At 48.4% G+C, this 17,644-nt stretch overlaps 1 protein-coding gene across 1 annotated transcript in view; it reads right to left on the bottom strand.

Annotated features, from left to right (window-relative positions):
• LOC115187869 (sperm-associated antigen 1-like) overlaps window positions 1-17,644 on the bottom strand; it is a 46,433-nt gene that overhangs the window by 20,624 nt on the left and 8,165 nt on the right. The window contains exons 11-12 of the mRNA XM_029746901.1: window positions 13,927-14,364; window positions 5,201-5,300 (exon numbers count right to left, since the gene is read on the bottom strand). Coding sequence (XP_029602761.1) covers window positions 5,201-5,300; window positions 13,927-14,364 — 538 coding nt within the window. The remainder of the gene's footprint in view (window positions 1-5,200; window positions 5,301-13,926; window positions 14,365-17,644) is intronic.

The following is a 17,644-nucleotide window of genomic DNA, read 5'->3' on the forward strand; positions in this document are numbered from 1 at the left end:
GTTCTCAACTTGCCTACCTGGTTAAATAAAGGACTTGTTCTCAACTTGCCTACCTGGTTAAATAAAGGACTTGTTCTCAACTTGCCTACCTGGTTAAATAAAGGACTTGTTCTCAACTGGCCTACCTGGTTAAATAAAGGACTTGTTCTCAACTAGCCTACCTGGTTAAATAAAGGTGAAATAAATATATCGTTTAGGACCTTGAGCGTGGCTGAGGTGGACCCATGACCAGCTCGGAAACCAGATTGCATAGCGGAGAAGGTACGGTGGGATTCGGAATGGTCGGTGATCTGTTTGTTAACTTGAATTTCGAAGACCTTAGAAAGGCAGGGAATAGACTGGTCCCTGTGGTCTGCAGTAGGGCACTATATAGGGAATAGACTGGTCCCTGTGGTCTGCAGTAGTGCACTATATAGGGAATAGACTGGTCCCTGTGGTCTGCAGTAGTGCACTATATAGGGAATAGACTGGTCCCTGTGGTCTGCAGTAGGGCACTATATAGGGAATAGACTGGTCCCTGTGGTCTGCAGTAGTGCACTATATAGGGAATAGACTGGTCCCTGTGGTCTGCAGTAGGGCACTATATAGGGAATAGACTGGTCCCTGTGGTCTGCAGTAGGGCACTATATAGGGAATAGACTGGTCCCTGTGGTCTGCAGTAGTGCACTATATAGGGAATAGACTGGTCCCTGTGGTCTGCAGTAGTGCACTATATAGGGAATAGACTGGTCCCTGTGGTCTGCAGTAGGGCACTATATAGGGAATAGACTGGTCCCTGTGGTCTGCAGTAGTGCACTATATAGGGAATAGACTGGTCCCTGTGGTCTGCAGTAGGGCACTATATAGGGAATAGACTGGTCCCTGTGGTCTGCAGTAGGGCACTATATAGGGAATAGACTGGTCCCTGTGGTCTGCAGTAGGGCACTATATAGGGAATAGACTGGTCCCTGTGGTCTGCAGTAGGGCACTATATAGGGAATAGACTGGTCCCTGTGGTCTGCAGTAGGGCACTATATAGGGAATAGACTGGTCCCTGTGGTCTGCAGTAGGGCACTATATAGGGAATAGACTGGTCCCTGTGGTCTGCAGTAGGGCACTATATAGGGAATAGACTGGTCCCTGTGGTCTGCAGTAGGGCACTATATAGGGAATAGACTGGTCCCTGTGGTCTGCAGTAGGGCACTATATAGGGAATAGACTGGTCCCTGTGGTCTGCAGTAGGGCACTATATAGGGAATAGACTGGTCCCTGTGGTCTGCAGTAGGGCACTATATAGGGAATAGACTGGTCCCTGTGGTCTGCAGTAGGGCACTATATAGGGAATAGACTGGTCCCTGTGGTCTGCAGTAGGGCACTATATAGGGAATAGACTGGTCCCTGTGGTCTGCAGTAGGGCACTATATAGGGAATAGACTGGTCCCTGTGGTCTGCAGTAGGGCACTATATAGGGAATAGACTGGTCCCTGTGGTCTGCAGTAGGGCACTATATAGGGAATAGACTGGTCCCTGTGGTCTGCAGTAGTGGCACTATATAGGGAATAGACTGGTCCCTGTGGTCTGCAGTAGGGCACTATATAGGGAATAGACTGGTCCCTGTGGTCTGCAGTAGGGCACTATATAGGGAATAGACTGGTCCCTGTGGTCTGCAGTAGGGCACTATATAGGGAATAGACTGGTCCCTGTGGTCTGCAGTAGGGCACTATATAGGGAATAGACTGGTCCCTGTGGTCTGCAGTAGGGCACTATATAGGGAATAGACTGGTCCCTGTGGTCTGCAGTAGGGCACTATATAGGGAATAGACTGGTCCCTGTGGTCTGCAGTAGGGCACTATATAGGGAATAGACTGGTCCCTGTGGTCTGCAGTAGGGCACTATATAGGGAATAGACTGGTCCCTGTGGTCTGCAGTAGGGCACTATATAGGGAATAGACTGGTCCCTGTGGTCTGCAGTAGGGCACTATATAGGGAATAGACTGGTCCCTGTGGTCTGCAGTAGGGCACTATATAGGGAATAGACTGGTCCCTGTGGTCTGCAGTAGGGCACTATATAGGGAATAGACTGGTCCCTGTGGTCTGCAGTAGGGCACTATATAGGGAATAGACTGGTCCCTGTGGTCTGCAGTAGGGCACTATATAGGGAATAGACTGGTCCCTGTGGTCTGCAGTAGGGCACTATATAGGGAATAGACTGGTCCCTGTGGTCTGCAGTAGGGCACTATATAGGGAATAGACTGGTCCCTGTGGTCTGCAGTAGGGCACTATATAGGGAATAGACTGGTCCCTGTGGTCTGCAGTAGTGGACTATATAGGGAATAGACTGGTCCCTGTGGTCTGCAGTAGGGCACTATATAGGGAATAGACTGGTCCCTGTGGTCTGCAGTAGGGCACTATATAGGGAATAGACTGGTCCCTGTGGTCTGCAGTAGGGCACTATATAGGGAATAGACTGGTCCCTGTGGTCTGCAGTAGTGCACTATATAGGGAATAGACTGGTCCCTGTGGTCTGCAGTAGTGCACTATATAGGGAATAGACTGGTCCCTGTGGTCTGCAGTAGGGCACTATATAGGGAATAGACTGGTCCCTGTGGTCTGCAGTAGTGCACTATATAGGGAATAGACTGGTCCCTGTGGTCTGCAGTAGGGCACTATATAGGGAATAGACTGGTCCCTGTGGTCTGCAGTAGGGCACTATATAGGGAATAGACTGGTCCCTGTGGTCTGCAGTAGGGCACTATATAGGGAATAGACTGGTCCCTGTGGTCTGCAGTAGGGCACTATATAGGGAATAGACTGGTCCCTGTGGTCTGCAGTAGTGCACTATATAGGGAATAGACTGGTCCCTGTGGTCTGCAGTAGTGCACTATATAGGGAATAGACTGGTCCCTGTGGTCTGCAGTAGGGCACTATATAGGGAATAGACTGGTCCCTGTGGTCTGCAGTAGGGCACTATATAGGGAATAGACTGGTCCCTGTGGTCTGCAGTAGGGCACTATATAGGGAATAGACTGGTCCCTGTGGTCTGCAGTAGGGCACTATATAGGGAATAGACTGGTCCCTGTGGTCTGCAGTAGTGCACTATATAGGGAATAGACTGGTCCCTGTGGTCTGCAGTAGGGCACTATATAGGGAATAGACTGGTCCCTGTGGTCTGCAGTAGGGCACTATATAGGGAATAGACTGGTCCCTGTGGTCTGCAGTAGGGCACTATATAGGGAATAGACTGGTCCCTGTGGTCTGCAGTAGGGCACTATATAGGGAATAGACTGGTCCCTGTGGTCTGCAGTAGTGCACTATATAGGGAATAGACTGGTCCCTGTGGTCTGCAGTAGGGCACTATATAGGGAATAGACTGGTCCCTGTGGTCTGCAGTAGGGCACTATATAGGGAATAGACTGGTCCCTGTGGTCTGCAGTAGGGCACTATATAGGGAATAGACTGGTCCCTGTGGTCTGCAGTAGTGCACTATATAGGGAATAGACTGGTCCCTGTGGTCTGCAGTAGGGCACTATATAGGGAATAGACTGGTCCCTGTGGTCTGCAGTAGGGCACTATATAGGGAATAGACTGGTCCCTGTGGTCTGCAGTAGGGCACTATATAGGGAATAGACTGGTCCCTGTGGTCTGCAGTAGGGCACTATATAGGGAATAGACTGGTCCCTGTGGTCTGCAGTAGTGCACTATATAGGGAATAGACTGGTCCCTGTGGTCTGCAGTAGGGCACTATATAGGGAATAGACTGGTCCCTGTGGTCTGCAGTAGGGCACTATATAGGGAATAGACTGGTCCCTGTGGTCTGCAGTAGTGCACTATATAGGGAATAGACTGGTCCCTGTGGTCTGCAGTAGGGCACTATATAGGGAATAGACTGGTCCCTGTGGTCTGCAGTAGGGCACTATATAGGGAATAGACTGGTCCCTGTGGTCTGCAGTAGGGCACTATATAGGGAATAGACTGGTCCCTGTGGTCTGCAGTAGGGCACTATATAGGGAATAGACTGGTCCCTGTGGTCTGCAGTAGGGCACTATATAGGGAATAGACTGGTCCCTGTGGTCTGCAGTAGTGGACTATATAGGGAATAGACTGGTCCCTGTGGTCTGCAGTAGTGCACTATATAGGGAATAGACTACCATTTGGGACAGACACTAAGAAGGACTGTTCTGGAAGAAGGACTGTTCTGGAAGAAGGACTGTTCTGGAATTATGGACTGTTCTGGAATTATGGACTGTTCTGGAAGAAGGACTGTTCTGGAATTATGGACTGTTGTGGAATTATGGACTGTTCTGGAAGGACGACTGTTCTGGAAGAAGGACTGTTCTGGAATTATGGACTGTTCTGGAAGAAGGACTGTTCTGGAATTATGGACTGTTGTGGAATTATGGATTGTTCTGGAAGGACGACTGTTCTGGAAGAAGGACTGTTCTGGAAGTTGTTGGTTGTGCTTTACTGTTCTCTTGACTATTAAATCAAACTTGATGTCTATAATAATGTCTATAATAACATATATAATAATGTAAATAATAATGTCTATAATAACATATATAATAATGTAAATAATAATGTCTATAATAACATATATAATAATGTAAATAATAATGTCTATAATAATGTTTATAATGATGTATATAATAACGTATATAATAATGTCTATAATAATGTTTATAATGATGTATATAATAACGTATATAATAATGTCTATAATAACGTTTATAATGATGTATATAATAACGTATATAATAATGTCTATAATAATGTAAATAATAATGTTTATAATAATGTTTATAATAACGTATATAATAACGTCTATAATAATGTTTATAATAATGTATATAATAATGTCTATAATAATGTCTATAATAACGTATATAATAATGTCTATAATAATGTTTATAATGATGTATATAATAACGTATATAATAATGTCTATAATAACGTTTATAATGATGTATATAATAACGTATATAATAATGTATATAATAATGTATATAATAACGTATATAATAATGTTTATAATAATGTTTATAATAACGTATATAATAACGTCTATAATAATGTTTATAATAATGTATATAATAATGTCTATAATAATGTCTATAATAACGTCTATAATAATGTCTATAATAATGTCTATAATAATGTCTATAATAATGTCTATAATAACGTATATAATAATGCAGGTAGAGTTGTAGAGGGAGGGTCTCACCTGGTGCAGTCCTGTATACACTCAGGGCTGTTTCCATCTTTCAGGTAGCAGGCCGCTCTGTTAGAGTAGAGCACACCCAGGTCCTCAGGGCTGTCCATTCCTATGGACCAGACACAGACATTATCAGCAGGCCGCTCTGTTAGAGTAGAGCACACACAGGTCCTCAGGGCTGTCCATTCCTATGGACCAGACAGAGACATTATCAGCAGGCCACTCTGTTAGAGTAGAGCACACACAGGTCCTCAGGGCTGTCCATTCCTATGGACCAGACAGAGACATTATCAGCAGGCCGCTCTGTTAGAGTAGAGCACACACAGGTCCTCAGGGCTGTCCATTCCTATGGACCAGACACAGACATTATCAGCAGGCCGCTCTGTTAGAGTAGAGCACACACAGGTCCTCAGGGCTGTCCATTCCTATGGACCAGACACAGACATTATCAGCAGGCCGCTCTGTTAGAGTAGAGCACACCCAGGTCCTCAGGGCTGTCCATTCCTATGGACCAGACAGAGACATTATTACACAGGTCCTCAGGGCTGTCCATTCCTATGGACCAGACACAGAGACATTATTACACAGGTCCTCAGGACTGTCCATTCCTATGGACCAGACACAGAGACATTATTACACAGGTCCTCAGGGCTGTCCATTCCTATGGACCAGACACAGAGACATTATCAGCAGGCCGCTCTGTTAGAGTAGAGCACACACAGGTCCTCAGGGCTGTCCATTCCTATGGACCAGACACAGAGACATTATTACACAGGTCCTCAGGGCTGTCCATTCCTATGGACCAGATACAGAGACATTATTACACAGGTCCTCAGGGCTGTCCATTCCTATGGACCAGACACAGAGACATTATTACACAGGTCCTCAGGGCTGTCCATTCCTATGGACCAGACACAGAGACATTATTACCCAGGTCCTCAGGGCTGTCCATTCCTATGGACCAGACACAGAGACATTATTACCCAGGTCCTCAGGGCTGTCCATTCCTATGAACCAGACACAGAGACATTATTACCCAGGTCCTCAGGACTGTCCATTCCTATGGACCAGACACAGAGACATTATTACCCAGGTCCTCAGGACTGTCCATTCCTATGGACCAGACACAGAGACATTATTACCCAGGTCCTCAGGACTGTCCATTCCTATGGACCAGACAGAGACATTATTACCCAGGTCCTCAGGGCTGTCCATTCCTATGGACCAGACACAGAGACATTATTACCCAGGTCCTCAGGACTGTCCATTCCTATGGACCAGACACAGAGACATTATTACCCAGACTCAGACACAGTCAAGTTGTCACCTCCATCGTGGGGCTGTAGTGGTCAGTCTGAGTGGGCTGTCGATGCAGAGCCTCCTGCTGCCTGCTACTGTCACGTCCCGACCAGTGAAAGAGGTCATTTGCCGTAGTAGAGTGGTCAGGGCGTGGCAGGGGGGGGGGTTGTTTTGTATGTATTTTGGGTTTTCTGTTTCTATGTGGGTGTGTTCTAGTTGTCTATTTCTATGTGTTGGTTTTCATGTTTCGGCCGGGTATGGTTTCCAATCAGAGACAGGTGTTTTTCATTGTCTCTGATTGGAAACCATACTTAGGCAGCCTCTTTTTCCTTTGGGGATTGTGGGTAGTTGTTTTCCGTTCCCAGTCTAAGTACCTGACGGGACTGTTGTCGGTCGTTTTTTTGTTATTTTGTAAAATGTCTTCATTAAAAGAATTGAAAACGAGCACAATCCACACTGCGTCTCGGTGTCCATTTCACGACCCCCTGTGACAGCTAGTATGAATCATTCATAAAGTTCTGAGGTGAGGATAATGAGGGAAGTATTTCTGGGGGTTTTAATGTACCACAGTATGAAAGTAGTAGTTGAATGTGCCCCTTGGTTGTGGGTGTGAGACTGACTGGGCTCAGAGGACTGGACTGGGATCAGATGTTAGGAATACACTGTTATAATGTGACTTCCAGAGGACTGTACTGGGATCAGATGTTAGGAATACACTGTTATAATGTGACTGACTTCCAGAGGCCTGTACTGGGATCAGATGTTAGGAATACACTGTTATAATGTGACTTCCTGTACTGGGATCAGATGTTAGCAATACACTGTTATAATGTGACTTCCAGAGGACTGTACTGAGATCAGATGTTAGGAATACACTGTTATAATGTGACTTCCAGAGGCCTGTACTGGGATCAGACGTTAGGAATACACTGTTATAATGTGACTTCCAGAGGCCTGTACTGGGATCAGATGTTAGGAATACACTGTTTTAATGTCACAATGACATAGCTCTTCTCTGTATGTTAAAACACTGTCTGAGGTTTCACCAGATCTGACTCCTTCCCAGCTGAATTCCTACATACACTACATTCCTAACCTGATTGGACCAAATACTTTACAGGAAGTGGAACGTTGTATCTATTGAACTATCTTAATGACTATGGCACTTCTAGTCTTTGGCCTGCTACGACTACGGCTGGTGAGGAAAGCCAGTCTGGACACATCGGAGACTCTTCAGTTACCACTGCCTGCGAGACATTTCTCCCTGCAGAGCGTGAGCCAGGGCCGCCCTCCTCTCCTCCTAGAAGGAACTTCCTGTGTGTTGTGGTAAGGGGGTAAAGGCATGTGACTCCCAAGTGACATCATCACTCTTTCATTTAGTCAGCGTCACTAAAGACAGAGAGAGACATCACATAGGAGGGGCTTGGTAGGCAGACAGACAGGTAGGCAGACAGGTAGTCAGGCAGACAGGCAGTCAGGCAGACAGTCAGGCAGGTAGACAGGCAGACAAACAGGTAGGCAGGCAGTCAGGCGGACAGGCAGGCAGTCAGGCAGACAAAGAGGTAGGTAGGTAGGCAGGCAGGCAGGCAGACAGACAGACAGACAGGTAGGTAGACAGGTAGGTAGGCAGGCAGGCAGTCAGACAGGCCAGCAGGCGGTCAGGCAGGTAGACAGGCAGACAAACAGGCAGACAGGCAGGCAGGCAGTCAGACAGGCAGACAGGTAGGCAGACAGGCAGGCGGTCAGGCAGGCAGGTAGACAGACAGGCAGGCGGTCAGGCAGACAGGTAGACAGACAGACAGGCAGGCAGGCAGTCAGGCGGTCAGGCAGGCAGGTAGACAGGCAGGCAGGCAGGCAGGCAGACCACCTCATGACACCAAATAGCATGAATAACCCTGCATTATACTATGTATGACAGCAGTAACTGTGAAAGGCTTCAGTGTATCACATGATGTTCAGTCACTTTCACAGTAGACTAGTGGTGATCGTGGTGGAGAGGAACGAGGAGAGAACAGATTGATGGAGAGATTTATTTATAAAGCCTTTTTTTTTTTACATCAGCCCATGTCACAAAGTGCTGTACAGAAACCCAGCCTAAAACCCCCAAACAGCAAACAATGCAGGTGTAGAAGCACGGTGGCTAGGAAAAACTCCCTAGAAAGGCCAGAACCTTAGGAAGAAACCTAGAGAGGAACCAGGCTATGAGGGGTGGCTAGGAAAAACTCCCTAGAAAGGCCAGAACCTTAGGAAGAAACCTAGAGAGGAACCAGGCTATGAGGGGTGGCTAGGAAAAACTCCCCTAGAAAGGCCAGAACCTAGGAAGAAACCTGGAGAGGAGAGGAGAGAGTGATGAGGAGAGAGTAAAACATGGATATTACTCCAGTGCTAGCCTCTCTACACTGACTTCCTGCTAAGGCTGATTTCAAGGTTTTACTGCTAACCTACAAAGCATTACATGGGCTTGCTCCTACCTATCTTTCCGATTTGGTCCTGCCGTACATACCTACACGTACGCTACGGTCACAAGACGCAGGCCTCCTAATTGTCCCTAGAATTTCTAAGCAAACAGCTGGAGGCAGGGCTTTCTCCTATAGAGCTCCATTTTTATGGAATGGTCTGCCTACCCATGTGAGAGACGCAGACTCAGTCTCAACCTTTAAGTCTTTATTGAAGACTCATCTCTTCAGTAGGTCCTATGATTGAGTGTAGTGTCACTTGAGTGGGTTGAGTCACTGACGTTATGCTGCAGTATTTATGTGTCGGGGGGCTAGGGTCAGTCTGTTATATCTGGAGTATTTCTCCTGTCTTATCCGGTGTCCTGTGTGAATTTAAGTATGCTCCCTCTCTCTCTCTTTCTTTCTCTCCTTTCTCTCTTCTCTCGGGGGACCTGAGCCCTAGGACCATGCTTCAGGACTACCTGGCATGATGACTCCTTGCTGTCCACCTGGTCGTGCTGCTGCTCCAGTTTCAAATGTTCCTCTCTAGGTTTCTTCCTAAGGTTTTGGCCTTTCTAGGGAGTTTTTCCTAGCCACCGTGCTTCTACACCTGCATTACTTGCTGTTTGGGGTTTTAGGCTGGGTTTCTGTACAGCATTTTTTGACATCGGCTGATGTAAAACTGGCTCTATAAATAAATGTGATTGAGTGATGGAGAGGAGAGAGTGATGGGAAGGAGAGGAGAGTGATTGAAAAGGAGAGGAGAGATATAGTGGACGGTTCTTGCAGCAGTTTCTTTATTCAGTCAGAGGAGATTTACTACTGCAGTCTGTCAGTCAGCCAGCCAGCCAGTCAGCCAGTCAGTCAGTCAGTCAGCCAGTCAGTCAGCCAGTCAGTCAGTCAGCCAGTCAGCCAGTCAGTCAGTCAGTCAGTCAGTCAGTCCGTCAGTCAGCCAGTCAGTCAGCCAGTCAGTCAGCCAGTCAGTCAGTCAGTCAGTCAGTCCGTCAGTCGCCGCCACCCAGCACCTGGTTCAATTTCACAGTGAGCGGTCAGAAGTCACGTGACCTGAGAGGAACTGAGCCTGTCAGCCCTTCCTGCCTGGCCAGGGTATGTCTGAACTCCAGACAGCTAAAACAGACTCACCACACTGCCAATAACCAACCAACCAACCAACCAACCAACCTGAGAGGAACTGAGCCTGTCAGCCCTTCCTGCCTGGCCAGGGTATGTCTGAACTCCAGACAGCTAAAACAGACTCACCACACTGCCAATAACCAACCAACCAACCAACCAACCAACCTGAGAGGAACTGAGCCTGTCAGCCCTTCCTGCCTGGCCAGGGTATGTCTGAACTCCAGACAGCTAAAACAGACTCACCACACTGCCAATAACCAACCAACCAACCAACCAACCAACCAACCAACCAACCAACCTGAGAGGAACTGAGCCTGTCAGCCCTTCCTGCCTGGCCAGGGTATGTCTGAACTCCAGACAGCTAAAACAGACTCACCACACTGCCAATAACCAACCAACCAACCAACCACTATTGTGATGAGTCACTATGCTCCTCTACACCTGGACGCTGTCATGAATCAGGAGTGTACACTACCGCTCAACAGTTTGGGCTCACTTAGAAATGTCCTTGTTTTTGAAAGAAAAGCACTTTTTTTTTGTATATTAAAATAACATAAAATTGATCTGAAATACAGTGTAGACATTGTTAATGTTGTAAATGACTATTGTAGCTGGTAACGACTGATTTTTTTAAATGGAATATCTATATAGGCGTACAGAGGCCCATTATCAGCAACCATCACTCCTGTGTTCCAATGGCACGTTGTGTTAGCTAATCCAAGGTTATCATTTAAAAAGGCTAATTGATCGTTAGAAAACCCTCTTGCAATTATGTTAGCACATCTGAAAACTGGTGTCCTGATTAAAGAAGCAATAAAACTGGCCTTCTTTAGACTAGTTGAGTATCTGGAGCATCAGCATTTGTGGGTTCGATTACAGGCTCAAAATGGCCAGAAACAAAGAACTTTCTTCTGAAACTCGTCAGTCTATTCTTGTTCTGAGAAATGAAGGCTATTCCATGCGAGAAATTGCCAAGAAACTGAAGATCTCGTACAACTTCCTTCACAGGACAGCGCAAACTGGCTCTAACTAGAATAGAAAGAGGAGTGGGAGGCCCCGGTGCACAACTGAGCAAGAGGACAAGTACATTAGAGTGTCTAGTTTGAGAAACAGACGCCTCACAAGTCCTCAACTGGCAGCTTCATTAAATAGTACCCGCAAAACACCAGTCTCAACGTCAACAGTGAAGAGGCGACTCCAGGATGCTGGCCTTCTAGGCAGAGTTGCAAAGAAAAAGCCATATCTCAGACTGGCCAATAAAAAGAAAAGATTAAGATGGGCAAAAGAACACAGACACTGGACAGAGGAACTCTGCCTAGAAGGCCAGCATCCCGGAGTCGCCTCTTCACTGTTGACGTTGAGACTGGTGTTTTGCGGGTACTATTTAATGAAGCTGTCAGTTGAGGACTTGTGAGGCGTCTGTTTCTCAAACTAGACACTCTAATGTACTTGTCCTCTTGCTCAGTTGTGCACCGGGGCCTCCCACTCCTCTTTCTATTCTGGTTAGTGCCAGTTTGCTCTGTTCTGTGAAGGGAGTAGTACACAGCGTTGTACGAGATCTTCAGTTTCTTGGCAATTTCTCGCATGGAACAGTTTTCAGATGTGCTAACATAATTGCAAGAGGGTTTTCTAATGATCAATTAGCCTTTTAAAATTATAAACTTGGATTAGCTAACACAACGATGCCATTGGAACACAGCGGTGATGGTTGCTGATAATGGGCCTCTGTACGCCTATGTAGATATTCCATTAAAAAATCTGCCGTTTCCAGCTACAATAGTCATTTACAACATTAACAATATCTACACTGTATTTCTGATCAATTTGATGTTATTTTAACGGACAAAAATACGCTTTTCTTTAAAAAAAAAATAAGGACATTTCTAAGTGACCCCAAACTTTTGAACGGTAGTGTTGATCTGAACTGAAATCACATCACACCGACTGGCTAAACGCTGCCGGTAACGACATCACATCACACCGACTGGCTAAACGCTGCCGGTAATGACATCACATCACACCGACTGGCTAAACGCTGCCGGTAATGACATCACATCACACCGACTGGCTAAACGCTGCCGGTAATGACATCACATCACACCGACTGGCTAAACGCTGCCGGTAATGACATCACATCACACCGACTGGCTAAACGCTGCCGGTAACGACATCACATCACACCGACTGGCTAAACGCTGCCGGTAACGGCATCACATCACACCGACTGGCTAAACGCTGCCGGTAATGACATCACATCACACCGACTGGCTAAACGCTGCCGGTAATGACATCACATCACACCGACTGGCTAAACGCTGCCGGTAATGACATCACATCACACCGACTGGCTAAACGCTGCCGGTAATGACATCACATCACACCGACTGGCTAAATGCTGACGGTAATGACATCACATCACACCGACTGGCTAAATGCTGACGGTAATGACATCACATCACACCGACTGGCTAAATGCTGCCGGTAATGACATCACATCACACCGACTGGCTAAACGCTGCCGGTAACGACATCACATCACACCGACTGGCTAAACGCTGCCGGTAATGACATCACATCACGCCGACTGGCTAAATGCTGCCGGTAACGACATCACATCACACCGACTGGCTAAATGCTGCTGGTAATGACATCACATCACACCGACTGGCTAAATGCTGCCGGTAATGACATCACATCACACCGACTGGCTAAATGCTGCCGGTACCGACATCACATCACACCGACTGGCTAAATGCTGCCGGTAACGACATCACATCACACCGACTGGCTAAACGCTGCCGGTAATGACATCACATCACACCGACTGGCTAAACGCTGCCGGTAATGACATCACATCACACTGACTGGCTAAATGCTGCTGGTAATGACATCACATCACACCGACTGGCTAAATGCTGCCGGTAATGACATCACATCACACCGACTGGCTAAATGCTGCCGGTACCGACATCACATCACACTGACTGGCTAAATGCTGCCGGTAACGACATCACATCACACCGACTGGCTAAACGCTGCCGGTAATGACATCACATCACACCGACTGGCTAAACGCTGCCGGTAATGACATCACATCACACTGACTGGCTAAATGCTGCCGGTAATGACATCACATCACACCGACTGGCTAAACGCTGCCGGTAATGACATCACATCACACCGACTGGCTAAACGCTGCCGGTAATGACATCACATCACACCGACTGGCTAAACGCTGCCGGTAACGACATCACATCACACCGACTGGCTAAATGCTGCCGGTAATGACATCACATCACACCGACTGGCTAAATGCTGCCGGTAATGACATCACATCACACCGACTGGCTAAACGCTGCCGGTAATGACATCACATCACACCGACTGGCTAAACGCTGCCGGTAATGACATCACATCACACCGACTGGCTAAATGCTGCCGGTAATGACATCACATCACACCGACTGGCTAAACGCTGCCGGTAACGACAAGTCACACTATCATGTGATGTGATTGAGTGATGAGAATAACATTGCTGTTATAGAGGTTAGTTTTATTACTGCGGTAACTATACTGACCTTTGGTTTGCTGTGGCCACTCTGAAAACACGCCAATAGCAGGCAAAAACAACGCACTGATTTAACCAAAAAAAAAAAAATACTAAAGCAGTGGCATTAGTTGCTAGATTACCTACATAGGTTGTTTTGGGGGGGAATGTCCGTGGAAAATGTAGAATGAACAACAAACTAATATGGAATTTGTATAGCCTGTCTCGCTAAGTTATTATAGATCCCAACTCTAGCTGAACGAGAGTTATTAGTAAAAGCTCTGTGAACCAAACCCAACACCATAATACTGAAAACCTACCTGAGTCTGTGAAGCCTGTGATGGCCTGGGAGTATTTGTCCAGCGCATCTGCAAACTGTCCATTCTTAAAGAACAGGTTTCCCTCGTTCTTGAGCCGCGCCAGCGGTGGGGGCAGGGCCCCACAAGGGGCGTCAAGGTTGCTTCCGTCTCCCCCAGCCGGACTGGATCCTTTAGAGTCCCTCCTGACAGAGCCCCGAGCTCCGTTCCGCAGACCTTTGTCCGACGTCGAATCCTGTTGGTTCACCTTGTACTTCTCCGCAATCCCTCCGCGGTTTTTCCAGTGGCCTCCGTGTGAATTGTGGTCCGTATGCGGGCCGGGGCCCCCTTCCCCTCCTCTGCCGTGGGGCTTCTTCTGAGCATTTCCCATGTCTCCCCTCTCGGCAGGAGCAACAGCAGCACTCTCCCCTCCCACAGCTTCGCTAGGCTCAACCGGACAAGCTGCCAAGCACAGAACACACCCACAGGAAGCAGTCAGTGGTTACATCACAGTGGGGGAGGGGTTGGTAAATGCAAAGCCGTTTGAAAGGAAGTTCCAGGAAGAGTCTCTCTCTCTCTCTCTCTCTCTCTCTCTCTCTCTCTCTCTCTCTCTCTCTCTCTCTCTCTCTCTCTCCTCTCTGTCTCTCTGTCTCTCTCTCTCTCTCTCTCTCTCTCAGTGTCTCTCCTCTCTGTCTCTCAGTCTCTCTCTCTGTCTCTCTCTCTCAGTCTCTCTACCAGGCAGCCCAGCAAGCCTTTGGCGATGCAGTTAGAGAGGGGGAGGGGTGGAAAACAACCACACACAGAGATACTATCTGGTCTGAAGAATGTCATGTTACTGAGACAGGGGCTAGGGGGGAATGGCAGATAGTCAGTATGATGTCATATTACTGAGACAGGGGCTGGGGGGGAATGGCAGATAGTCAGTATGATGTCATTTTACTGAGACAGGGGCTGGGGGGGAATGGCAGATAGTCAGTATGATGTCATGTTACTGAGACAGGGGCTGGGGGGAATGGCAGATAGTCAGTATGATGTCATATTACTGAGACAGGGGCTGGGGGGGAATGGCAGATAGTCAGTAGGATGTCATGTTACTGAGACAGGGGCTAGGGGGGAATGGCAGATAGTCAGTATGATGTCATATTACTGAGACAAGGGCTGGGGGGGAATGGCAGATAGTCAGTAGGATGTCATATTACTGAGACAGGGGCTGGGGGGGAATGGCAGATAGTCAGTAGGATGTCATGAGACAGGGGCTGGGGGGGAATGGCAGATAGTCAGTAGGATGTCATGAGACAGGGGCTGGGGGGGAATGGCAGATAGTCAGTAGGATGTCATGTTACTGAGACAGGGGCTGGGGGGGAATGGCAGATAGTCAGTAGGATGTCATGTTACTGAGACAGGGGCTAGGGGGGAATGGCAGATAGTCAGTATGATGTCATATTACTGAGACAAGGGCTGGGGGGGAATGGCAGATAGTCAGTAGGATGCCATATTACTGAGACAGGGGCTGGGGGGGAATGGCAGATAGTCAGTAGGATGTCATATTACTGAGACAGGGGCTAGGGGGGAATGGCAGATAGTCAGTAGGATGTCATGTTACTGAGACAGGGGCTAGGGGCGAATGGCAGATAGTCAGTAGGATGTCATGTTACTGAGACAGGGGCTGGGGGGGAATGGCAGATAGTCAGTAGGATGTCATGAGACAGGGGCTGGGGGGGAATGGCAGATAGTCAGTAGGATGTCATGAGACAGGGGCTGGGGGGGAATGGCAGATAGTCAGTAGGATGTCATGAGACAGGGGCTGGGGGGGAATGGCAGATAGTCAGTAGGATGTCATGTTACTGAGACAGGGGCAAGGGGGGAATGGCAGATAGTCAGTAGGATGTCATGTTACTGAGACAGGGGCTGGGGGGCAATGGCAGATAGTCAGTAGGATGTCATATTACTGAGACAGGGGCTAGGGGGCAATGGCAGATAGTCAGTAGGATGTCATATTACTGAGACAGGGGCTAGAGGGGAATGGCAGGATGTGATGTAACTGTACCTCACCCTGCTGTAACAGACAGGATCTAGGGGGGAACGGCAGGATGTGATGTAACTGTACCTCACCCTGCTGTAACAGACGGGGTCTAGGGGGGAACGGCAGGATGTGATGTAACTGTACCTCACCCTGCTGTAACAGACGGGGTCTAGGGGGGAACGGCAGGATGTGATGTAACTGTACCTCACCCTGCTGTAACAGACGGGGTCTAGGGGGGAACGGCAGGATGTGATGTAACTGTACCTCACCCTGCTGTAACGGACGGGGTCTAGGGGGGGGACGGCAGGATGTGATGTAACTGTACCTCACCCTGCTGTAACGGACAGGGTCTAGGGGGGGGACGGCAGGATGTGATGTAACTGTACCTCACCCTGCTGTAACAGACGGGTCTAGGGGGGAACGGCAGGATGTGATGTAACTGTACCTCACCCTGCTGTAACAGACGGGGTCTAGGGGGGAACGGCAGGATGTGATGTAACTGTGCTGCTGTAACAGACGGGGTCTAGGGGGGAACGGCAGGATGTGATGTAACTGTACTGCTGTAACAGACGGGGTCTAGGGGGTAACGGCAGGATGTGATGTAACTGTACCTCACCCTGCTGTAACAGACAGGGTCTAGGGGGGAACGGCAGGATGTGATGTAACTGTACCTCACCCTGCTGTAACAGACGGGGTCTAGGGGGGAACGGCAGGATGTGATGTAACTGTACCTCACCCTGCTGTAACAGACGGGGTCTAGGGGGGAACGACAGGATGTGATGTAACTGTACCTCACCCTGCTGTAACAGACGGGGTCTAGGGGGGAACGGCAGGATGTGATGTAACTGTACCTCACCCTGCTGTAACAGACAGGGTCTAGGGGGGAACGGCAGGATGTGATGTAACTGTACCTCACCCTGCTGTAACAGACGGGGTCTAGGGGGGAACGGCAGGATGTGATGTAACTGTACCTCACCCTGCTGTAACAGACGGGGTCTAGGGGGGAACGGCAGGATGTGATGTAACTGTACTGCTGTAACAGACGGGGTCTAGGGGGGAACGGCAGGATGTGATGTAACTGTACCTCACCCTGCTGTAACAGACGGGGTCTAGGGGGGAACGGCAGGATGTGATGTAACTGTACCTCACCCTGCTGTAACAGACAGGGTCTAGGGGGGAACGGCAGGATGTGATGTAACAGCTCATTGAGGCTTTGTAGCATCCTGATCAACACAGCAACCATTAGCATGAGGGATTTGACCGCAGGATTAGAGAACAAATCCCCAGTCAGGGACTTACAGTGGGGGGTTGAGTTAGCTAACAGCACAGACACACAGCACAGACACACAGCCAAACACTAACCCACAGCACAGACACACAGCCAAACACAGACCCACAGCACAGACACACAGCCAAACACTAACCCACAGCACAGACACACAGCACAGACACACAGCCAAACACTAACCCACAGCACAGACACACAGCCAAACACTAACCCACAGCACAGACACACAGCCAAACACTAACCCACAGCACAGACACACAGCACAGACCCACAGCACAGACCCACAGCCAGACCCACAGCACAGACCCACAGCCAGACCCACAGCCAGACCCACAGCCAGACCCACAGCACAGACCCACAGCACAGACCCACAGCCAGACCCACAGCCAGACCCACAGCCAGACCCACAGCCAGACCCACAGCCAGACAGC

Source organism: Salmo trutta, unplaced genomic scaffold (assembly GCF_901001165.1).
Source record: "Salmo trutta unplaced genomic scaffold, fSalTru1.1, whole genome shotgun sequence".
Taxonomy (NCBI): Eukaryota; Metazoa; Chordata; class Actinopteri; order Salmoniformes; family Salmonidae; genus Salmo; species Salmo trutta.